At 39.4% G+C, this 26,282-nt stretch overlaps 1 protein-coding gene across 5 annotated transcripts; it reads left to right on the forward strand.

The window, feature by feature from the left end:
* The first annotated feature begins 1,853 nt into the window (after positions 1–1,853).
* LOC103509965 (mitogen-activated protein kinase kinase kinase 13) lies at positions 1,854–25,710 on the forward strand. 5 transcript variants are annotated; one of them, XR_003391720.1, is made up of 14 exons: positions 1,854–2,236; positions 2,443–2,597; positions 8,480–8,718; positions 14,381–14,564; positions 15,575–15,766; positions 16,872–17,030; positions 17,629–17,896; positions 18,398–18,633; positions 19,092–19,230; positions 19,613–19,933; positions 20,382–20,572; positions 21,402–21,558; positions 24,600–25,034; positions 25,370–25,710. XR_003391720.1 is itself a non-coding variant. In XM_026824141.1 (13 exons), the coding sequence occupies exons 1-12, from the start codon at positions 2,377–2,379 to the stop codon at positions 24,675–24,677; spliced, it is 2,385 nt and encodes a 794-aa protein (XP_026679942.1). In that variant the 5' UTR covers positions 2,295–2,376; the 3' UTR covers positions 24,678–24,708; positions 25,048–25,710. The 5 variants fall into 5 exon arrangements, 1 of the variants encoding a protein (XP_026679942.1); XR_003391721.1 differs by lacking the exon at positions 1,854–2,236 and adding an exon at positions 14,196–14,283 and having other exon boundaries at positions 2,295–2,597; positions 14,469–14,564; XM_026824141.1 differs by lacking the exon at positions 1,854–2,236 and having other exon boundaries at positions 2,295–2,597; positions 24,600–24,708; positions 25,048–25,710.
* Positions 25,711–26,282: the final 572 nt, after the last annotated feature.

Consider the following 26,282-nt stretch of genomic DNA (forward strand, 5'->3'; position numbering starts at 1 on the left):
AAATGGTCTAACAAGTACTCTACTTATGATCGTAGGCACCAGTATGGAAAGAAAATGACGAAAACATCAACTTTAAAATGGATTGCTGAAATTTACGTTCTCAGTTCTGATGGACCCTCTTTTCACAGAATTCAAATGACTTTTGATTTTCAGTATTTTACGTTGTCAGTTCTGATGGACCCTCTTTTCACAGAATTCAAATGACTTTTGATTTTCAGTAGAGCCGAGCCGTCAGTTCTCCCCTACAGCAAGAATTGTCAGTTACGGTCAGTGTGCTTCATTTATCGGACTGTTTCCCATTTCTACCTTTTTTTTCACAAAAATGTCCTCGTAGGCAATGTAATTTAAACGAGAGTGTTCCCACTACTCACGACACGATTTTTTCCGAACGACAAGTAAGAACGGGCCGGCATGCCGGCAATCACCCTTATGGATGATTCCTTTCTGCTTAATACTGACTGCTTATAACTTGCTTGACCATCAATAAAATTAAATAATAGTGTCTGTTTTAACAATTTTCCTCACATCTCCAGATCACCATACTCAAGTGAGGTGCCTATTCAAGTCTGATGCCTCTTTCTGTATTCGGATCTAATTATTCTGCTCATACCACAGTCTCTAGTTCTTTCATATAGGAGGAGTCTTGCATGAGTCCATCAACCTCTCCTGGAGTGTTGAGTTACTTTCTATTGTGCTCTTTGTGTGAGGAAAAAATTGATTTCAGGATAGTATGTATTATCTACTCCCCCCCGGTAGAGTGTTCCTTTGCTCCACATATAATATTTTGACGATAGGTAGTCGTGATTAACTTTCAACCGGTATAGTATTCCCCCATTTTGACTTTTAGGCCCTTGGCCCCAAATAAGGTACGTATTTGGGCCTCTAATAATGCATAGGTTGAAAAGTGGATGTGTTTACAACTATAGGTACACGAAGGGGCAGATAGACATGATAGTATTTATTTTGAATTTTACTGACACATATGATTAGGGATTTGCAAATATGGGACCAATGCCGAGGGTACATTTACTCCAGTAACAATAAAATAAACCGCACCACCCAATTCAGGACAAGTAATGCTTTCCAGGAGTCCCGTTTCCAGGCAAACGAGGAAAAAACACCGCGGTTCGACTTTGAAATTCTCCTCATCCTGTATACGAAACGATCTTGTTCAAACAGGTGGCACAAAAATGGGCTCTGACGTCATTCTGTGACGTGCCCCGGGGGACCAATGTGTGATAACACGAGGTCTGGGGCGAGAGGAAGAGGGGAGGCCGCTGAGGAATGCGAGAATTTTTCCCAAGCGATCACTCAGTACTATCACTTCGCGTTTCGCGTTCAAACTCGCGACGAGAAAGTACACTGAGAAGAAAACCGATCGAAAATTTTGACCGAATACTTTCCTTCCTATAGGAGTATCAAACTCGCGACGAGAAAGTACACCGAAAAGAAAACCGATCGAAAATTTTGACCGAATACTTTCCTTCCTATAGGAGTATAGGATAGGAAAAGTAAAAAACTGACCGAATACATAACTTTCCTTCCTATAGGATAAGGAAAGTAAAAATGACCGATTGGGCGCTACAAGAAGGAGACTTACGGTGGAAGAGTCAGTACTATCACTTCGCGTTCAAACTCGCGACGAGAAAGTACACTGAGAAGAAAACCGATCGAAAATTTTGACCGAATACTTTCCTTCCTATAGGAGTATAGGATAGGAAAAGTAAAAAACTGACCGAATACATAACTTTCCTTCCTATAGGATAAGGAAAGTAAAAATGACCGATTGGGCGCTACAAGAAGGAGACTTACGGTGGAAGAACTCTCGTTATTTATAGGAGTATAGGATAGGAAAAGTAAAAAACTGACCATCTTAAATTTTGACCGAATACATAACTTTCCTTCCTATAGGATAAGGAAAGTAAAAATGACCGATTGGGCGCTACAAGAAGGAGACTTACGGTGGAAGAACTCTCGTTATTTAACCTGATTTGACGGTACTTACTTTCCCTGTCCGGTACAATGTCACCATTTACATATATCTGTGATTTGACGGTGTTGAAATGCTTTTTTAAAGTGTCGAGCTTCCTGTTGAATTAGAGTTCCTGAACCCAGTCGGGGGCTTCCGGCAGGTTTTTTCTCAGTGTACCCCGCAACCCTGGGGAATACAATGGTGTTTCGCCGGTTTTTTCGTTCGAAGAGGAAAAACCAACGGAAAGTCAGTGTCGATCGCGACATATTTACATATATCTGTGATTTGACGGTGTTGAAATGCTTTTTTAAAGCGTCGAGTTCCTGATACATTAGAGCTCCGGAACCCAGTCGGGGGCTTCCGGCAGGTTTTTTCTCAGTGTACCCGCAACCCTGGGGAATACAATGGTGTTTCGCCGGTTTTTTCGTTCGAAGAGGAAAAACCAACGGAAAGTCAGTGTCGATCGCGACAGTGTGGACAGCGGGAAATTGTCGCGTGTCGCGTCTGTATCGTCGCTGTCGCGGTGTTGCTCTACCAGTTCATTATCGGATGAACAGGATGGGAGCTCGTCAGACTATGCGGAATATCATCGGAGAACTTACGCCGCTATGGAGATCACTCGGAGGTAGGAAACGATCATAGTGCTTAAATTTACTTTACTTACGAGGGATGCAATAGTCCTACATACTGGACTTCGCACACAGGAATTTTGTCAGAAAATAGGCAGGTTTAGGATTTTCTTTCCTGAATGGGCACCTACTTACTTATCCGTAGCTAAGGCCTTCCCTTACATCCTTACAACATCGATGGTTGTTGTTGGCCTTATGATGTATCGTACTTTATATTCTATTGATTACCACGGAGCTTTGAATTTAATTTTTAGGTCTGAATTTCATTATGAACCATTAGTGGGCCCTATTTGAAGCACGAATTACCGATTTAACATTTTTGGTGCTTTCCCTATTGACGGAAGAACATGGAAATATGAAAAATTGAATAGGCCATAACTCCGGCCCTGATTGTCGGATCGATCTAAAAGTCTAAAACTCACATCAAAGTACGTACTACAGATCAATTTTCGGACACTTTTAAATGATCCCTTATTACATGGGAAATATTTTGAAATATAAAATGTTCCACCAAAAAACGGCCGTCATAGGCGGCTCGGGACCTAGAAAAATTTTCATTTCTTTTTTTTTTTTTTAAAACACATTTTGGGAAAAAATTAAAAAAAGGTGTGGTTTTATCCCCACACCATTAAAAGGACAGGGAACAGGTTTTATTTACATTCAACGTAAAACTTGCCCCCAAAGACCTTTGCGGCCTTTCTTAAAGGTCGAAAGCCCACAAAAAAGTTTTCTTACGAAGTGGTTTTGAGTTTAGGGGCCAAGTCCACACCATATGGTGTTGGAATTTTTCGTGTACCTTTCAACGTAAATTTTGGCACAGAGGCTTTTGCGGCCTTTCTTAAAGGCCGAAAGCCCACACAAATGTTTTCTTACGACACATATTTTTCAGGGCATTAAGCCGGATCTAATGGCGTTGGAATTTTTCGTGTACCTTTCAACGTAAATTTTGGCCCAAAATTGCCTTTTTCAAAGGCTTCTTAAAGGCCGAAAGCCCACAAAAATCCTACTTGGGCCGAAAGCCCAAGTAGGATTGCCAACCGTCCCGTATTTCCCGGGACTGGGGACATCGCGTATTTTTGGGTAAAAGTAACTTTGTTTCGTAGCAGGAGTTACTATTCTAATCTCTCATCTTCATTCCCATCTTTTTCCTCCCTTTTCTTTTCTCTCGTCTCCTTCTTCTTAAACTTTTCTTCTCCTTCAGAACTTTAATTTGTAATTGGTATATATTTTTCTTACTTTTTTTATATATATATAAATATATAATTATGTAACTTAACAAAATTATATCAATAAAGAGGTGCTCTATTAAACTGTTGGTGTAATGGAACAACTTGTTCTAAACTGACAGTCTAAATAAGGCACTACTTTATATTAATAGAGTTACAGTTACAGGTGCAATTCATTAAAATGGGATGGTTTGGAACTCGTCAACTGTGAATCGGATAGAGCTCAAAGTTACACCATCATAATTCTCGTGAAAAATCACACAAGATAGACTATTTGATAATTCTAAAAGTAGCACTAGAGAGTTCTTAGTGCCCACTTTTAATATTAAACAGTAGGTAAATTGACTTGAATTTACCGAGTCTCGAACCTGTAACTCCTGAACTGTGAGTTGTATAGAGATAAAAGTTATACTTTCATATTCCTCGTGAAAAATCACATAAGATCGCCTATTTGATGGTTCTGATAGCTATATTAGAGAGTTATTTATGCCTGTTTTAAAAATAAAACAGTAAATTAATTTAAATTTACCGAGTCATGAACCTGAAACTCCTGAACTATGAGTCGGATAGAGTTCAAAGTTACACATAAGATCATCTATCGTGAAAAATCACATAAAATCATCTATTTGATCATTTCAATAGCTGCACTAGAAAGTTATTATTGCCTATTATTACCATACTGGTTTGTCTCGCTGGAGGACGTAAAACTGAGACAAAGCCAGCCCTGTGAAGCCACAGACAATAACACTGGCTCTTTTGAGGGTACCTGAATGGGACTATGGTCAAGTCCGTCTCAGGAAGTTGGGTACAACGACATAATTATGTACCTGAATATCCCTCATCTGACCCCTACAATTTAGGGGCCCTTAGCTAGCTCTCTGGCCTTGATGACACCTCTTGGTATCCTCTTAATGGGATAGTCTATGGACTCACAGCTTTTCTCTGGAATAAACCTGAGTATGCGGACTCTTTAGAGGTGCTGCAGGTTAATTTTAGAGAAACTGGGGAGGTTGAAATATACCAGTGAGGGTACTTCTAGGTTCCATCAAGGCCAGGGTATAGCAGCTTGGGCAGGGGAAAAAATACTGGTCACAATAGATCTACAGAGGTCGCAGTGTTAATTGCATACTCTCTTGGGAGAGGAGCAACCAGTCCCATAATAGAATAGAACGGGTACATTACCCTCATCAATTAAAAACACGACTTGGGCTACCTCCACAGCATCCAGATTTAAATCAGAACACCTTAAAGGGTACCCGGACATATTCTCAAGCAATTTATCAAAAATAAGCACAATAATCACTCACTAGAGGAAGAAAAACAAGATTTTCCAGGATAGCAGAAGTCTTACTATACTTTTATGTACTTTTATCTCTGAATTCCGTCAATACTATGCACTCTTAGTTAGTTTCTTACCTAACTATAAGTTGGTAGGTACGCGCGCACATATCAAAGCTGATGTTCTTATTGTAAACAATGCTCAGTGAAATTAATTTTATCATTTTATCAGATAGATAACCAGATAGATAACCTACACCCGTTCGATTTAATTATTGTGATTAATTTCAAATATTTCAATATGAATAGTTTAATATTATCTGGCAATCAGTTCATGTTTAATTAGTGCCACTTGTACAATAAATCATGTTATAGGACTATAGTTTATTTAAAAATTAAATAAAGTTAAAACTTCTTCAAAAAAGCTTTGTGTATGGAAATTAGATGATGAAATACCTAATCATTGTTTTGAATAAACATTTTGTGGTGTGATTTAACATAATTTTAATAATCAGTAAAGAGGTATATTGCTATTTTATTGTTTCTCTATCGCTTTTTATCTCGGCATTCTCGGCAATATGAGTGCTGCTGTTTTCGATACCGCCAAATTGTTTCGACGGGAGTAGGAATGTTTGATAAATTCAAAAAGAAAATCAAACAGTACTGTGTGATAGCTAAAAACAGTGAATTATTTGAAAGGCACGAGCGTACAACTTCTAAGGAAAAAGCTAATGGTGATAAGTGTAAGAAAAAACATAAGCTAACGGGATGCGAACGTGGAAATGACACCTTGTGAGTCTTCTACATTCATGTTTCTTTTTATCTTAGGTTCGCAATATTAGCATATGACAGTTCCAGATGGTTACCTCTGTAGGCGTTGCTTAACCTCAATCCCAGTTAGCACGCAAGCTTACATCCAGGGGCTTGATTTTGACAGGATTTCTAAGTCTAACGTCTTAAACTTAAATCCAGTCCCAGTTCCAGATGGTTACCTCTGTAGGCGTTGCTTAACCTCAATGTTTTAGGAAGTAAATACTTCTCTTTTGGGTGAAAACCTACCCTGACCGATGTTACAGCAGGGAAGGTTTTCCCTAGACGCTATTAAAACGTGAAATATAACCTCCATGTATTATGACCATCAAAGGTCAAGCAAAGGCTTTACCTCGCTTTCTCCATGCACTAAAAGGTCATGTCCTTCATTCGTTTTGCCTGCTTAAAATGTCTAGAATCTAAAGGAGGATATTTTGTAATGGATATTCTTGTTCCCTGAAAAAATATATGGGTATCTGTCCCCTGTTTCTCTGGAATAAACCTGAGTATGCGGACTCTTTAGAGGTGCTGCAGGTGAATTTTAGAGAAACTGGGGAGGTTGAAATATACCATTGAGGGTACTTCTAGATTCCATCAAGGCCAGGGTATAGCAGCTTGGGCAGGGGAAAAAATACTGGTCACAATAGATCTACAGAGGTCGTCTGTACCCTTGTTCCTGCCTATAGGCACCTCCAAGTTTTTATACAGCCTAATGCCTACTATACCTTGAAGACTTCATCAAATCAATGAATTAGGTAATTTGTATGTATTCCAATAGGTACTGTTCAAGCCTATCTGTACCCTTGTTCCTGCCTATAGGCACCTCCAAGTTTTCATACAGCCTAATGCTTACTATACCTTGAAGACTTCATCAAATCAATGAATTAGGTAATTTGTATGTATTCCAATAGGTACTGTTCAAGTGTTCATACTGTTCATTTTATACCAGCGCTATAGGATTGAAAAGATACTTTGTATGCAGCCTGAGTACTAGTACGTAGAAGTTTAAATACTGAGCTTCTTATGATAGGTTGATAGTACTTGGTACCTAACTACTGACAGTACTGACTAGTGACTACCTATATAGGTATGAGTTAAAACACGAATTGTGAATGAGGGCAAGTACAAAGCTTTCAGATTTCATAATAACATATGATAGGTTGATAGTACTTGGTACCTAACTACTGACAGTACTGACTAGTGACTACCTAGGTATGAGTTAAAACACGAATTGTGAATGAGGGCAAGTACAAAGCTTTCAGATTTCATAATAACGGCTTCAAAAAAGATCCAGCTAAGGGCACCTTTAGCTAATTACCACAGCCGAAAGAGCGTTGTTTTCAGAAAGAAGCGAAGTTAAGCCGGCTACTCACTTTCAGGTAGACCTGACAGGTATGGCTAAACAGGTCCGCCTGTCAATTCCACCTGCCAATATCAGCTAGAGCTGATAGGCGGACCTGTTCAGCTCTAACTGATAGTGACTGGCTAGCCTTACGAGTACCAAGGTACATTGGAATTGGTAGCTAGGGTTAGCTGATAAAGAAAATTCCTTTAAATTATTGGTTCTTGGCGGGCCGCACCACTCCTGGTGCTTTGGCCGAGAGCATAGGACTTGGGTAGGTCATGCTCACCAGATGCTGAGATCTCGGTAACCAAGGTCTACCAGACTTCAGATGTGATATCGTTATCATAGGTATACTGTGCACTATGTGAGATGAGAAGCTGTGCTGGGTCGAAGTATGCTGTTGTACACTGCCTGTTACTTAGGTGTTACTATCAATAGTCAATAGCTACCTAGAATAAACTAATGCCTTTAAATTATACCTACGTGTAAAAAAAGGTAACAATAGGGGAGTTTTTTTTTTTTTTTTTTTTTTTTTTTTTTTTTTTTTTTTTTTTTTTTTTTTTTTTTTGGCAGTTACTAGGAATTCCGTTCTTGTAGATTTTCATAGCTCTTGTAGATTATGGCCTCCTTGGGCTTGGAGAAAAATAGGACCTAATCCACACACATTTTCCCGATCCGTGGCACAAGCCACAAGCATTGCTTTTACGGATCGGTATACCATTCATATAAATTTTTATGTTCGATTCGATTATGTTCTATCATCAATAAATGGAAAGTTGAAAAATTGAATTGAAATATTACAAATTATTGACTCTTCTCTTTGCAGATGATTTGGAAAGAAGAGATCCGGGTGCACATGCTGGAGATGCAAGCCAACAAGAGTCATGTTCCTAAGTTCGAAGAATTTGAAGACGACCTGATCAAGAAACGGGAGAATGAACTGAAGCACGCCCAAGACGTGAGAGAGCATTACGAGAGGAAGTTGGAGCGTGCCATACGCGCGCCTTTAAAGCTGTCGAAATTTCTACATTTTGTTGAATGGCACAATGGCAGAAGGATCATTCAACGTTCTTTGGATCCATCTTAAAATCTCTTATGGATCATTACCAACAGGGTTGAATGGTAGAGGTTGCCATAGGCAGGTCAATAAAGAATAATTAATGAAACCTAACCATTCTCCGAATCCACTAACCAAAATATACCCCTTGTTTGTCCCCAGTATGCTATGTATCCAAGAGGAGCTGGGCCAGTTGAGTTTAGAAAGTCCGGACGACCGGTCCACGGATACTTCGGACATCCCGAGTCAGCCCTCCCTTCACAACCCATCCGGCATCAATAAGGTTGAGCACGCCGGCTGGCTGGACTGGACTAGACTGACTAAACTGTCTGTGTGCTGGCGACCTTTCTGCAGTTTCGTCGACAAGTTTTCGTCGCCCGAGTTCAAAACCAATATTCAAGGTAAGCGGTTGGTGTCGGAATTTTGAAGTTTTCTATAGATCTTCCTCGTCGTCGAACCTAACAAATCTCCGAATCCACTAACCAAAATATACCCCTTGTTTGTCCCCAGTATGCTATGTATCCAAGAGGAGCTGGGCCAGTTGAGTTTAGAAATGTTTTGCCTGCTTAAAATGTCTAGAATCTAAAGGAGGATATTTTGTAATGGATATTCTTGTTCCCTGAAAAAATAGATGGGTATCTGTACCCTTGTTCCTGCCTATAGGCACCTCCAAGTTTTCATACAGCCTAATGCCTACTATACCTTGAAGACTTCATCAAATCAATGAATTAGGTAATTTGTATGTATTCCAATAGGTAGGTACTGTTCAAGTGTTCATACTGTTCATTTTATACCAGCGCTATAGGATTGAAAAGATACTTTGTATGCAGCCTGAGTACTAGTACGTAGAAGTTTAAATACTGAGCTTCTTATGATAGGTTGATAGTACTTGGTACCTAACTACTGACTAGTGACTACCTATATAGGTATGAGTTAAAACACGAATTGTGAATGAGGGCAAGTACAAAGCTTTCAGATTTCATAATAACGGCTTCAAAAAAAATCGAGCTAAGGGCACCTTTAACTAATTACCACAACTGAAAGAGCGTTGTTTTCAGAAAGAAGTGAAGTTAAGTCGGCTACTCACTATCAGGTAGACCTGACAGGTATGGCTGAACAGGTCCGCCTGTCAATTCCACCACAATATCAGTTAGAGCTGATAGGCGGACCTGTTCAGCTCTAACTGATAGTGAGTGGCTGGCCTTACGAGTACTAAGGTACATTGGAACTGGTAGCTAGGGTTAGCTGATAAAGAAAATTCCTTTAAAGTATTGGTTCTTGGCGGGCTGCACCACTCCTGATGCTTTGGCCGAGAGCATAGGACTTGGGTAGGTCATGTTCACCAGATGCTGAGATCTCGGTAACCAAGGTCTACCAGACTTCAGATGTGATATCGTTATCATAGGTAAATAGGTATACCGTGCACTATGTGAGATGAGAAGCTGTGCTAGGTGAAGTATGCTGTTGTACACTGCCTGTTACTTAGGTGTTAGGTACTATCAATAGTCAATAGCTACCTAGAATAAACTAATGCCTTTAAATTATACCTACGTGTAAAAAAAAGGTAACAATAGGGGAGTTTTTTTTTCTTCTTCTTCTTATACCTAGTGTCTTCCTTATCTGTTCGCTTTCGGGACGATCCTTAGCCGTTACAGTTCCCTCAATTTACTTGTGTGAGTAATTGGGTACCTAAACCAGAGGCATTTTTACACACATTTACCTACTACTTTCAAATTTTATCTCACCATGACTAAATATAATGAAAATATTTTATTGTGAAGCATAAAAGTAGGCATAGTATGTACATGTTAGGAGAAGGTATGTAACTAGAACCCTGAATTAATCGTTTATGGTAGGTATAGGAGCTAACACGTTAGTGACAGGTGACCTAGTGTACCTATCATGAGTATGAAGCGTCCTGAAATTACCATTACCTATAAAATTTAATGAAATTTGGACTGTATTTTACGAGAATATGTAACAGCATCTAGCTAGAATAATAATGAAAATATTTTATTGTGAAGCATAAAAGTAGGTATAGTATGTGCATATTGTAGGAGAAGGTATGTATCTAGAACCCTGAATTAATCATTGACATTTTTTAATCATGCTTTAGATGCGTGTAAAAGAGATTTCTGCGTCAGGCAATGTCATCAGATTATCACATGTTGTTATATCATTCGTTTTAAATGTAGGCTACCTGTTGCACTATTGACAGTGCACAATTAAATAGCACATACCTACATAATTACATGCGTTATATGCACAATTGCATGCGTAGTATTTATGTTGCATGTTGCATTAGACAGGTATGCCACTAAAGTCGCTAAAAATAAAATGCGACCCTTTTTCCTGATCCTATATTATAGAAACAGCTGGTTACTGCACTATTGACAGTGCACAATTAAATAGCACATAGGTACCTAATACATAATTACATGCGTTATATGCACAATTGCATGGGTGTATTTATGTTGCATTAGACAGGTATGCCACTAAAGTCGCTAAAAATAAAATGCGACCCTTTTTCCTGATCCTATATTATAGAAACAGCTGGTTATGGTAGGTAGGAGCTAACCCGTTAGTGACAGGTGACCTAGTGTACCTATCATGAGAATGAAGCGTCCTGAAATTACCATTACCTATAAAATTTAATGAAATTTGGACATGATACGAGTAGTACCTTTTAAATGACACAAAACAACTCATCAGGTAACCAATACAAACGGTAAATTGGTATCGGTTACCCAAGGTAACCAATACAAACGCGCGCCTTTAAAGCTGTCGAAATTTCTACATTTTGTTGAATGGCAGAAGGATCATTCAACGTTCTTTGGAGGCGAAAGTCCATCTTGAAATCTCTTATGGATCATTACCAACAGGGTTGAATTGTAGAGGTTGCCATAGGCAGGTCAATAAAGAATAATTAATGAAACCTAACAAGAAAGTCCATCTTAAAATCTCTTATGGATCATTACCAACAGGGTTGAATTGTAGAGGTTGCCATAGGCAGGTCAATAAAGAATAATTAATGAAACCTAACAAGAATTAGAGTTTTATCTTGAATTTATAAAAACTTAAATAATTTTGACCTTCTTTCCTTCCAGACGTGAGAAACAGACTGCCAAGATTTGTCGGAAAAGACTGGTGCCAAAAGGATCTCTTGACGTTCGCGTCCTGTTCAGCACGCTTGATTTTTTTCTGCCAGAATGTCAGATAAGAATAAATATGCCAGCCTAGTTAGCTTAGTTGGTAGTGCGCCTGCCTTGTAAGCGCTAGGCCGCGGGTTCGATTTCCGCCCGGGCCGGATTTTATCCTGATGGTATAATGTTCGTTCTCGGAACGGCTGGCTTTCTCCTATCCTGTCTTCCTTCTCTCTTCGATTTTATCCTGATGGGATAATGTTCGTTCTCGGAACGGCTGGCTTTCTCCTATCCTGTCTTCCTTCTCTCTTCGATTTCTCTAGCAGTCACAGTTCCCTCTGTCAAACCTCTTTAAAAAAAAACTTGATATTTGCATTCGCTTAAAAAAGTACAGTTATCCTCTGTCAAACCTCTTAAAAAATAAATAAATATTGTTTCTCCTCTGTTAACGATATCTATTGAACTGTTTGCATTCCAGTGTACTGATAGGTAGCAAGGAGGAGGCCAAAATGAATAAATATTGTTTCTCCTCTGTTAACGATATCTATTGAACTGTTTGCATTCCAGTGTACTGATAGGTAGCAAGGAGGAGGCCAAAATTAAATAAATATTGTTTCTCCTCTGTTAACGATATCTATTGAACTGTTTTCATTCCAGTGTACTGATAGGTAGCAAGGAGGAGGCCAAAATCAGCGATTTCGGCACGTGTCGCGAGTGGAACAACAAAAGTACAAAGATGAGTTTCGCGGGAACTGTCGCTTGGATGGCGCCCGAGGTGATTCGAAACGAGCAGTGTTCAGACAAGATTGATATCTGGTGAGTTCTAAAAGTTACTGGTAAATCTAATATGAACTATGAACCTCAGGAAAAGGTCCCCCGTAGGAACCAGAAATCGTTGGGGTCTTAACATACCTGCAACTTGAGGGAGATGAGGAGGATGAGGATTGACTCGTGATTTCGCAACAACAACATCACCAACAGAGCATTCCAAACAAAGAGACAGACGGAAAGAGAGTCCAGTTAGACCTTGCTTTCTCAGACAGTTTATAATTTTATTTTAAAGGTCCCTCAGAAAAGGCACCTATGTTTGCTTCCATAGTTAATCGGGGTTATCAGGTTATCACCTTGCCACGAGTATAAAACCCAAATCATGTCGGATTAGCTTCCTTCCAAATCATCAAACCTAGAATCTCTTTCTGGTCATTAAAATGATAATAATCTCAAGGAATAAATGAATAAAATAGGTATAAAAACCGGTTGTGTTTTCCAACGTCTTTAATGGCCCGGATAGGGGAATTCAAATCTTTTGTTCTCAGAGGTAAGGGAGAGTGGGGTACAGTGAGACACGGGGTACAGTGAGACAAAGTCGAAAGCACGTTTACAAGTTAAAACTTAAAACAAAGTCAAACGGCTCGCAGATAATATTTACTTAACCTCTTGACCTCTTCTACATTTCAATTGTGTTTCTGTTGCGGCCGACGCGGCCGTACTCTCCCACACGCTGTTACATGGACCTGCTGCGGATTTTTAGGTAAATATTTTTTTTCGCTATTGAAGATTTTTTTAATTTTAAATTTTTTCCCTATGAAATATTGCGATGGTGTTTTTTTTTTTTTTTAATATTATAATTATTGTTTCTTATTTATTTAGACTACATGTCCTTTCTGACTTGGTCCTTCCGTCTGTTCTTCGGTCTTCCTCTCGGCCGCCGTCCTTCTGGTTGGTGTTCCCATATACTTCTGATGTTTGAGTCTTCTTCTCTTCTTTGGACGTAATTTGTAATTATTTTTTAAAATTAAAAAAGTGTATTGGGGGACAGTGAGACAATTTTTTTTTAGGTGGCTGTATCCTAAAAACAAAAAGAGATTGAGCTTTTTAACCTGAGGAAAATGTAGAAAACAGTATGGTCAATCATATTTGTAATTATGTTTTAAAATTAAAAAAGTGTATTGAAGGACAGTGAGACAATTTTTTTTTAGGTGGCTGTATCCTAAAAACAAAAAGATATTGAGCTTTTTAACCTGAGGAAAATGTAGAAAACAGTATGGTCAATCATATGCTTTTTACTACATCTTTATACCTATAACCATTTTTTTTTTAAAAATCGAATAAAAAAATCGTCTCACTGTACCCCACTCTCCCTTACCTAATATTTTATGTACCTACCTATGTTTGTTGTTTGTATCTCCAGTTTCCCTGAAGGTACCTACTTATTCTTATTTATTCTTTTTCGTTGATTTCTACCCTCTTTGTAAAGTTGATACAGCTAAAGAAGATTAGGTACAATGGGAATAAGTTGTTATAATCCTGCTTCTTAACTCCCCCTATTTTATTTTTCTTTTCGGAATTCTTAACCCATTCTGGGCCTTTCTTAAGGTAGAAACACAATACCCGTTCAAGTGAGTATAAATAAAGGTCATGGAATAGATATGACAACTACAAATCTACGGTTCCTATGATTAAAAAAAAAAAGAGGTTTCACAGAGGGAACTGTAACTGCTAAGGTCTTATCGTCCCGAAATCGAAGAGAGAAGGAAGACAGGATAGGAGAAAGCCAGCCGTTCCGAGAACGAGCATTATCAGTTCAGGATAAAATCCGGCCCGGGCGGGAATCGAACCCGCGGCCTAGCGCTTACAAGGCAGACGCGCTACCAACCAAGCTAACTAGGCTGCCTACCCTTGACATAACCTGTGTGATTTCTTAACCCATAACCTATGTAATTTCTGTTTTCCAGACGAATGGGAGATCCCGTTTGAATCCATCAGTGATCTCCAATGGCTAGGCTCCGGGGCTCAGGGGGCTGTGTTTAGTGGAAAGCTGAGGAGCGAAATAGTGGCCGTTGGAAGAAGGCTTGATCCCACACTTGACATAACCTGTGTGATTTCTTAACCCATAACCTATGTAATTTCTGTTTTCCAGACGAATGGGAGATCCCATTTGAATCCATCAGTGATCTCCAATGGCTAGGCTCCGGGGCTCAGGGGGCTGTGTTTAGTGGAAAGCTGAGGAGCGAAATAGTGGCCGTCAAGAAAGTGAGGGAACAAAAAGAGACGGACATCCGACATTTGAGGAAACTGAATCATCCCAACATAGTCAAATTCAAGTGAGTATAAATAAAGGTCATGGAATAGATATGACGACTACAAATCTACGGTTCATACGATTAAAAAAAAAAAGAGGTTTGACAGAGGGAACTGTATCTGCTAAGGTCTTATCGTCCCGAAATCGAAGAGAGAAGGAAGGCAGGATAAGAGAAAGCCAGCCGTTCCGAGAACGAACATTATCCGTTCAGGATAAAATCCGCCCCGGGCGGGAATCGAACCCGCGGCCTAGCGCTTAACATGAAAAAATTGCTTCAAGCACTCGTGAAATCGAAAAAACCTCCGTACTCTTCAAAAACAAAAGATATAAGAATAAACCCCAAATCAAAACAAAGATAACACTTGCAGGAATAGTTCCTAGTCCATCCAAGAGAGGTCAGCACTTCCTAGCTCCTAAAAAGGGCGGGGTGCCCCGATGTACCATTTTGCCCCGTGTTCCCCTACATATTTTAATGAAGTTCTACATCTTCTGTTCTGTTTTAAAAATACATTATTATCAATAGGTAATTAGGTACTTAGATAACTAGGTACCTATACTTTTATATCTCTGAATGAATTTATGACTAGCCTTCTTCTCATCCGACAATTCTAGGAACACTTTGGCTCATCACGCAGTACCTATAATTATTATAGATTACATTATTATAATCTAATCCTAATTTTTCTAATAAAGTTTAAATTTAATAATCTTGATAGTGACGCGACAAGGAGGATCAAATTAATAACATGGTGCTTGTATACCTCGCTGAGTCGGTCGTTGAGTAGAACATTACGATGCTGTCCCTCTTCGGTAAAATCTGGATTCTATCTGGTTGAAGGGGGGACATTTTTACCTATTCCATCCAGTTGAAATCGGCATAGAATGTGATAATCCTCCGATCCTATTCTGTTTTCTATACGGATCAAATCCAATTTTGGTTATGTGGGGAATGACCTTAATTTCAAATTTTAGTGCTTAGTGAAAACAATTAGGTAAAACTTAGTCTAAACATCCCATTTGTTTTCTTCACAGGGGCGTGTGTACGCAGGCACCATGCTACTGCATCGTGATGGAGTACTGTGCTTACGGGCCTCTGTACAATCTGCTCAAGGATGGAGAAGAAGTTCCCCCGCAGCGGTTGTACAACTGGGCGCGACAGATAGCGGCCGGAATGAACTACCTGCACTCGAAACAAATCATCCACAGAGATCTCAAAAGTCCGAAGTAAGTTTCCCAAATCAAAACACTAGAGCAATCACATGAGAAATTCCCAGTAGGATTCTTCCTCAAAATTTCCTCAAGGGCTCAAATAATGATCCTCAATCTCAAACTGCTTTTCCCCATCCGTGGCACAAGCTCTGCTTATACGGATGGGTATACCATTTATAAAAAAAATGTATGTTCTGAGTTTTTTATCGATCAGATTCCCAGTAGGATTCTTCCTCAAAATTTCCTCAAGGGCTCAAATGATCCTCAAACTCAAACTCAATATAATAATATTCCGCAATAACAGTCTTCTTTTCTCTTTATTTGCAATGTTGCATTGACATTTGCCTTCATATAAAGCTTTCTATTTGGCTTTCATTGAGAGCCATAATCTCATGCCATACTTGGACAATTCCCAGTAGGATTCTTCCTCAAAATTTCCTCAAGGGCTCAAATGATCCTCAATCTCAAACTCAATATAATAATATTCCTCAATAACAGTCCTCTTTTCTCTCTATTTGCAATGTTGCATTGGCATTTGCCTTCATATAAAGCTTTCTATTTGGCTTTCATTGAGAGCCATAATCTCATGCCATACTTGGGCCGAGCGTCGGATCTCTTGACTAACTAAAAAACTCAATATAATAATATTCCTCAATAACAGTCCTCTTTTCTCTTTAGTTGCAATTTGCAATGTTGCATTGACATTTGCCTTCATATAAAGCTTTCTATTTGGCTTTCATTGAGAGCCATAATCTCATGCCATACTTGGACCGAGTGTCGGATCTCTTGACGTTCGCGTCCTGTTCAGCACGCTTGATTTTTTTCTGCCAGAATGTCAGATAAAAATAAATATGCCAGCCTAGTTAGCTTGGTTGGTAGTGCGTCTGCCTTGTAAGCGCTAGGCCGCGGGTTCGATTCCCGCCCGGGGCGGATTTTATCCTGATGGGATAATGTTCGTTCTCGGAACGGCTGGCTTTTTCCTATCCTGTCTTCCTTCTCTCTTCGATTTCGGGACGATAAGACCATAGCAGTTACAGTTTCCTCTGTCAAACCTCTTAAAAAATAAATAAATATTGTTTCTCCTCTGTTAACGATATCTATTGAACTGTTTGCATTCCAGTGTACTGATAGGTAGCAAGGAGGAGGCCAAAATCAGCGATTTCGGCACGTGTCGCGAGTGGAACAACAAAAGTACAAAGATGAGTTTCGCGGGAACTGTCGCTTGGATGGCGCCCGAGGTGATTCGAAACGAGCAGTGTTCAGACAAGATTGATATCTGGTGAGTTCTAAAAGTTACTGGTAAATCTAATATGAACTATGAACCTCAGGAAAAGGTCCCCCGTAGGAACCACAAATCGTTTAGGTCTTAACATACCTGCAACTTGAGGGAGATGAGGATTGACTCGTGATTTCGCTACAACAACATCACCAACAGACCTTGATTTTTGCTTCCATTAGGTAAAACATGGGTAACATGACTTACTTGAAAATATCGCCAAACAAAGAGACAGACGGAAAGAGAGTCTAGTTAGACCTTGCTTTCTCAGACAATTTATAATTTTATTTTAAAGGTCCCTCAGAAAAGGCACCTATGTTTGCTTCCATAGTTAATCGGGGTTATCAGGTTATCACCTTGCCATTTCGATGGACTTCAAAGAGATCCTTCAAAATTTTTTGGAGCTATGGCCGCTATGGCGAAAGCCCATCCTAAAATATCTTATCAATCATTACCCCCCTTCGAACATTTTCGGAGCTAAGGCAAAAGCCGATCTTTTTTTTTACAAAATTACCCCGGCACCACCGAAGCAATACTTCAGGGAGCATTACTTCAGGGATCTTATTATCTCTTATCAATCAATACCTCCATTTCTTTCCAGGTCATACGGGATCGTTCTCTGGGAGTTGCTAACGTGTGAAACGCCCTACAAGGACGTAGACTCGTCCGCCATCATTTGGGGCGTTGGAAGTAGCTCTCTTCACCTGCCAATTCCCAGCACATGCCCTGACGGGTTTCAACTCCTGATGAAAATGTGCTGGAGCAACGCCCCTTCTAGTCGTCCTTCGTTCAAACAAATTCTAAGTCATTTAGACATTGCCTCGCAAGAAGTCCTTCGGATACAGCCGGAACCCTATTATAAAATGCAGGTAGGTTACATGAAATCCTTTGGCAGTTTTAGATTTCCAAGGTTTGGAACAAGATAAGCACCCCACCAACAACTCTGTTCTTTAGCACCAATATCATCCTATTTATGAATTCAGGGAACCTTTTGCCCCATTGCATTGCGTTTGGGCATGATATACAGATCATAATGTCAAGAACGTTTAGTTTCTGTCCAAATTCAACAAGAAATAATGAGTCCTTACTTCAGTAAACCATAATGAGGCTCTCTGTGACTAGGAATTCCGTTCTTGTAGATTTTCATAGCTCTTGTAGATTATGGCCATTATGGCCTCATTGGGCTTGGAGAAAAATAGGACCTAATCCACACACATTTTCCCCATCCGTGGCACAAACATTGCTTTTACGGATCGGTATACCATTTATATAAATTTTTATGTTCGATTCGATTATGTTCTATCATCAATAAAGGGAAAGTTAAAAAATTGAATTGAAATATTACAAATTATTGACTCTTCTCTTTGCAGATGATTTGGAAAGAAGAGATCCGGGTGCACATGCTGGAGATGCAAGCCAACAAGAGTCATGTTCCTAAGTTCGAAGAATTTGAAGACGACCTGATCAAGAAACGGGAGAATGAACTGAAGCACGCCCAAGACGTGAGAGAGCATTACGAGAGGAAGTTGGAGCGTGCCAATCAGCTCTATCTGGAACTGAGCGCGGTCCGAATGCATTTGGATCAGCGCGAGCAAGAGCTCCTCAAGTAAGTGCTGACTTCACAAAAAAGACTTACGTGTAGGGGTAGGGGCTTATCCGGGGCTTAGGTGTAGGGGCAAACAGCCCTAAAGGATGGGTTACGAAGTGGTGACTTCAGCCAGAGGATTTGTTAGTCATACTAGGACCCCTTTCTTCGAAGGATATATGTTTGACTTTAAACGCCATTCCTCCTTCCTGAATAGAGTGAAGATTTTCTCCATACTTAGATTTACGTGTTTTTTTTTTATTATTTTTGTCTGGTCAATTTTCGTTGTGATAGGAGACATTTACCTACGAATAACTAGATAAAGAAGTAAGCGGTAATGTTTCGGGTAGCCTCCTTACGTCATTACCAGTTCATAAAGTAACTGCTGGGTCAAATCAATCACACTTTTCCCCTTACGAATTAGAGTTTTATCTTGAATTTATAAAAACTTAAATAATTTTGACCTTCTTTCCTTCCAGACGTGAGAAACAGACTGCCAAGATTTGTCGGAAAAGACTGGTGCCAAAAATCAAGGAAAGACTGAACAAAGGAAACAAGCGATGCTGTGAATCTTCCCCTACTAGTCCGGACTCACCGGTCCATTTGGCGGCATATGAGGTAAATTTTAGGGCAACCTTTAAACCCTAGTACTCTAGTTCTAGTACATAATATGTAGATTAAGTTTTTATCCGACCCGAGGCCTTGTAGAAACTATAACTTTTCAGGGAAAGGTTTCACGTATTGGGAAGCATTTTGAAAGTACCTATGATTTTGGGAAACTTATTTATTTTGCCAAATCAATTTAAAGATAAATTGATTTCTAAAGACATTGATCCTAAACAGGTGATTAGACAATTCTCCTGAATTGTATTAGGGTAATATCAGTTTATTTATTTATTTACACGCTAAGCAACAGGGCCATGTGTGAATATGAACTAAGTGTATGCCGGAAAAACTTCGTACAAGATACTAACTCTTTTTTTTTCTTCTCGCATTCCAGAGCCCCGTCCAAGTTCCACTAGTGACGCATCTGAACAGCAGAGCGCGCCCCGAGTCCATCGCCATGAGTACAACCACAGCACCCCAACAGCCTAGCTTTCGGCCGCGCACGTCAAGGTCACGGCCTCGTAAGGCCACTCTAGTCACGTCGCCTACCCATTCGCCCAACCACCACACGAGGCGGAGTTACACGATGTCGGCCGAAGCGGGAGGGATTGTGGTGTCGACGCAAACCCAGACGGAGCCTCTGACAATGGAACCCATGAGTCCCACCACGGCGGATGTGCTTAACGGAAATGTTGTGGCCGTTCGACACCAGGAGGTAGGTAGCCAGGGTGGAATAGAGTTATTGTAATGAAAGGTAGGGCTCAGTAAGTAGCGAGAGTTCAATTAGAGAGCTCTTGAAATGAAAGGTAGAACCCCAACCAGGCCAATTCTTCCAGGAAAGTTGCTTTTGTAGTTAAATACTCATCATATCATCATCAATTAAATCAATCCTGGGATTGGTCGGTAGCTCTCCACGCTTCTCTATTATATCTGACGCTTTCCTCTTCATCTCCATGTATGATCTGGATCTGGAGTATCTCACTAGGTACTTGACTGATGTAATCCAAGTGTGGCCTTAATCTTCCTTGCTCTCCTTCTCTCTTTCCTTCAATAATAGTAACGGGCTAAAACCATGAGACAAGTGGATGTATAGAACAAATGGGGTCATCTGCGGTAAATGCAATTAATAATAATAATATGATTGATGTTTTCTGATTGGTCAGGAGGGAGCGGCAATAAGACTGAGTGACGACGAGAATCTGGAGAAGCTGGGAGCCCGCGTGAGTGCCATCAAGAGTTACCACCACACTAACAACATCAACGCCAACGTGTATGTGGGAGGCCATGACAGTATGAGTTCCAGTAGGGACGAGGATGACCTGTTGGAGAACGCTTTTGCCTTGAGAAGGAAAAGGTGAGAACAAGTAACAAGGGTCATTTGGTAGAAACACACTTCACGTCATTTCTCGTGAACTCATGTGAAATGGGAAACATGTGAAATGGGGAGTCACAAAGATGTAGTTCAAAGTATTCCAATAATATAGTAGGTAATCTCGTTCAGGACAGCCACACTACTATCCGTTCCAAAAACGAACCTTATTTGTTTAGAATAAAATCAACCCCAGGCGGAAATGGAACCCGAGACCTAGTGCTTACAAGAAGCTAACTAGACTGACACCCCCCTGTGGACGGCTCTGGGTACATATAACAATAGAGAGGTTAATAATGGTTTTAGTAAAAGAACGGAGGTGTTATAAACTGTCGTGTGTTAACTTTGAGTCACAAAGATGTAGTTCAAAGTATTCCAATAATATAGTAGGTAATCTCGTTCAGGACAGCCACACTACTATCACGTCACGTGAGCTCACATGACGTGATAGTAGTGTGTTTTTACCTTTACTTTCTTCATTTATGGCCGATCTTACCAGAGTTCAAGCGTTTTCTTTGACGTCGCCCATTTGATTTATATTTGCCAGCCTAGTTAGCTTGGTTGGTAGCACGTCTGCTTTGTAATCGCTAGGCCGCAGGTTCGATTCCCGCCCGGGGCGGATTTTATCCTGAACGCATAATGCTCGTTCTCAGAACGACGTAGTCTTATTTCTAAATGGATCTTTAACTTACATTATTATTATTAAGGCGGTTCTTGTGAGTCGCGTCGATTTTAGGACTATTGCACTGCTTTCCACACGGAAAGCTGAAACGTTCATGCAATCCTAACCTTCTCCATTTCTGATGCATTCCAGTGCAAGTCGACGCCCCATTGGTCCAGGCTGCAGGACGCGGAAACCCAAGCTAGCCATCTCGCATGTCCTCTGCCAGCAGTCTGATGAGGACAACACCTCCGACAGCATGGCCCGATCTACCCAGAGCTCCACACTTGAGAGTCCACCCATTAATCAGGTAAGATTCAGCAAATAATATTATGCAAGTGCTCGCCCATGGGTTTGTTTTCTGCCCGGGGCAAAGTTTATGTCAATTTAGAACATTAATTTTTCTGACTGCAACGAGTCGCGTGATTATTTATCCAGTATGAACTTTTTCAAGTCACCTTTGAATATCAACTCCATACCCGGTGAATTAATCATGGGCATGATACACCCTAGGAATCTATCACACATTGCTGACTTAAAACCCACCGTGTATGGACAAATGAAACTGTTAGAAGACATGAAATTGTGATGTCATTAAATTTACGAGATCTATGAATGTAGGATTATCTCATTGGGAATTCAGTCGAACCTGTCTAAGTGGGAATCCAAGGGACCGACAATTTTTTCTCACTTGTCCAGGTTTCCCAGTTAAAAAGTGTCCCACTTAGAGAGATTGCCGTGAAGGGGCCACGATTTTTTTTCCCAGTTATCCAGGTTTCCCACTTAGACGGGTACCACTTATACAGGTTCGACTGTACCTGTAGGTATCATTCATAATAATACAAGAGAGAGAGAGAGAGAGAGAGAGAAAGAGAGAGAGCGAGCGAGAACTAGAGAATTTTGGTGGAGACGCCAAAACTTCAATTTTGAATTTTGATTGTTCTAAGAAGTCTAGTATAGCATTTTATGCTCGGTTCTACAATCTACAAACTTTTGATGTTTCGGAGTGTTGACGAACCACTACTCTTACTACACAATCACTTATCATATACATATGTAATTACTATACGTCCAATACCTACCTATAGTGCCTACCTATTACTACACCACTAAATCTCACTTCCCACACCTCTAATCTTTCTAATTCACTACACCACTAAATCTCACTTCCTACACCTCTAATCTTTCTGATTCACTACACCACTAAATCTCACTTCCTACACCTCTAATCTTTCTAATTCACTACACCACTAAATCTCACTTCCTACACCTCTAATCTTTCTAATTCACTACACCACTAAATCTCACTTCCTACACCTCTAATCTTTCTAATTCACTACACCACTAAATCTCACTTCCTACACCTCTAATCTTTCTAATTCACTACACCACTAAATCTCACTTCCTACACCTCTAATCTTTCTAATTCACTACACCACTAAATCTCACTTCCTACACCTCTAATCTTTCTAATTCACTACACCACTAAATCTCACTTCCTACACCTCTAATCTTTCTAATTCACTACACCACTAAATCTCACTTCCTACACCTCTAATCTTTCTAATTCACTACACCACTAAATCTCACTTCCTACACCTCTAATCTTTCTAATTCACTACACCACTAAATCTCACTTCCTACACCTCTAATCTTTCTAATTCACTACACCACTAAATCTCACTTCCTACACCTCTAATCTTTCTAATTCACTACACCACTAAATCTCACTTCCTACACCTCTAATCTTTCTAATTCACTACACCACTAAATCTCACTTCCTACACCTCTAATCTTTCTAATTCACTACACCACTAAATCTCACTTCCTACACCTCTAATCTTTCTAATTCACTACACCACTAAATCTCACTTCCTACACCTCTAATCTTTCTAATTCACTACACCACTAAATCTCACTTCCTACACCTCTAATCTTTCTAATTCACTACACCACTAAATCTCACTTCCTACACCTCTAATCTTTCTAATTCACTACACCACTAAATCTCACTTCCTACACCTCTAATCTTTCTAATTCACTACACCACTAAATCTCACTTCCTACACCTCTAATCTTTCTAATTCACTACACCACTAAATCTCACTTCCTACACCTCTAATCTTTCTAATTCACTACACCACTAAATCTCACTTCCTACACCTCTAATCTTTCTAATTCACTACACCACTAAATCTCACTTCCTACACCTCTAATCTTTCTAATTCACTACACCACTAAATCTCACTTCCTACACCTCTAATCTTTCTAATTCACTACACCACTAAATCTCACTTCCTACACCTCTAATCTTTCTAATTCACTACACCACTAAATCTCACTTCCTACACCTCTAATCTTTCTAATTCACTACACCACTAAATCTCACTTCCTACACCTCTAATCTTTCTAATTCACTACACCACTAAATCTCACTTCCTACACCTCTAATCTTTCTAATTCACTACACCACTAAATCTCACTTCCTACACCTCTAATCTTTCTAATTCACTACACCACTAAATCTCACTTCCTACACCTCTAATCTTTCTAATTCACTACACCACTAAATCTCACTTCCTACACCTCTAATCTTTCTAATTCACTACACCACTAAATCTCACTTCCTACACCTCTAATCTTTCTAATTCACTACACCACTAAATCTCACTTCCTACACCTCTAATCTTTCTAATTCACTACACCACTAAATCTCACTTCCTACACCTCTAATCTTTCTAATTCACTACACCACTAAATCTCACTTCCTACACCTCTAAGTAGGGATTTTTCCCCTGTATGTTTATTACGATTATATTGGAACCGTTATGTTTGACCGCCAAACATACTATTTATGTGTTGTAGGTGACTTTCATTTTTTAATTGTTATTCATTTTTTGTTGATAAATTGCTATTACTATACTGATACACCCTAGGAATCTATCACACATTGCTGACTTAAAACCCACCGTGTATGGACAAATGAAACTGTTAGAAGACATGAAATTGTGTTCAAACAGAAAAGGTTTTTTCTCGGAACAGCTCGCTTTCGCCTATCCTGGACAAGATAGTGCTCTCCTTCTTTCTCTCTTTGATTTCTGGACGATAGACCTCCCCTCCATGAAAAATCTAAAAAACTGGAAAAATAAATGATTTTTTTTCTTCAATTTTCAGGGGAGCAAACTTACAAAAAGCTCGGACACGGAAAACGGAGACTTCGCATTGCCATCTGTCAGTCATCAGGATAGTGCTCTTCTTCTTTCTCTCTTTGATTTATGGACGATAGACCTCCCCTCCATCAAAAATCTAAAAAAACTGGAAAAATAAATGATTTTTTTCTTCAATTTTCAGGGGAGCAAACTTACAAAAAGCTCGGACACGGAAAACGGAGACTTCGCATTGCCATCTGTCAGTCATCATTCTGTCTAGGACTTCGGCCTTTGAACTGTTATCATGAAAAAATGCTTACGAGAAAATAGCTCTCGAAGATATTGTACTCTAAAGAACATATCGTGTTAATAAATGCCGCGCGGCGAACCTTTGACGTTCGCGCGCTGGCATGGTTGATTATGAGAAAACCGATAGCTACTCATCACTCTTAAAGAGTTAAAGGCTTGACTACCGCCAATAAGATTGGACAACACCACGTCTGCTGACATTATTCGTCCAAAATGGATTAATTTGATTTAAAAGTATCATATCTATTTTATTTGTTAGGTCCGAAAAGTACATGTTTAGGAGTGCCTGAAGCCCAGTAATAATTTAGTAGATGGTGTTCCTATGAAGGTCGTCAGTAGGGATTGCTTACGAGAAAATAGCTCTCGAAGATATTGTACTCTCATTAAAGAACATATCGTGTTAATAAATGCCGCGCGGCGAACTTTTGACGTTCGCGCGCTGGCATGGTTGATTATGAGAAAACCGATAGCTACTCATCACTGTTAAAGGCTTGACTACCGCCAATAAGATTGGACAACACCACGTCTGCTGACATTATTTGTCCACAATGGATTAATTTGATTTAAAAGTATCATATCTATTTTATTCGTTAGGTCCGAAAAGTACATGTTTAGGAGTGCCTGAAGCCCAGTAATAATTTAGTAGATGGTGTTCCTATGAAGGTCGTCATTAGGGATTTTTCCCCTGTATGTTTATTACGATTATATTGGAACCGTTGTGTTTGACCGCCAAACATACTATTTATGTGTTGTAGGTGACTTTCATTTTTTAATTGTTATTCATTTTTTGTTGATAAATTGCTATTATCTTTACGTATCTATGTATACCTACTGTTTTTGTTTCGAATAAGTTGTGGGCCTGTAGGTACCCAGAACCCAGAATCGACTCTTTTGTTATGCATTTAATGTTTATAATTTGTAACGCGATGTAAAATGTTGTAACAACTTTGTAAACAGATTTTATATATTTTTTTAATGCAAATACTTACTTGTTTATTAACCCCTTTGTACATAGTGTAATTGCTATTATCTTTACGTATCTATGTATACCTACTGTTTTTGTTTCGAATAAGTTGTGGGCCTGTACTCCTGTAGGTACCCAGAATCGACTCTTTTGTTATGCATTTAATGATTTTAATGTCTATAATTTGTAACGCGATGTAAATGTTGTAACAACTTTGTAAACAGATTTTATATATTTTTTTAATGCAAATACTTACTTGTTTATTAACCCCTTTGTACATAGTGTATCTAATTAAGACGCCTGTTTTAAAGACGAAAGGTGTTCTCTGTGAATATGTATTGATGTATATTAGGTAATTAGGTATGTAAAGTAGTTTTAGTTGAGATTTATTGCTTTGTCGTGGGAAAAATTGACTATTTTAAGAACGGATCCTATTAGGATCCCAAATTAGGAACCCAAATACATATTGAGTTCCTCTCCAACCAAAAATGGTCATTTTTCCCGTCCGTCATTATTTTTCGTATATTAATGTATAGGTAATTAGGTATGTAAAGTAGTTTTAGTTTAGATTTATTGCTTTGTCGTGGGAAAAATTGACTATTTTAAGAACGG

The sequence above is a fragment of the Diaphorina citri genome, unplaced genomic scaffold, assembly GCF_000475195.1.
Source record: "Diaphorina citri unplaced genomic scaffold, Diaci psyllid genome assembly version 1.1 scaffold546, whole genome shotgun sequence".
Taxonomy (NCBI): domain Eukaryota; kingdom Metazoa; phylum Arthropoda; class Insecta; order Hemiptera; family Psyllidae; genus Diaphorina; species Diaphorina citri.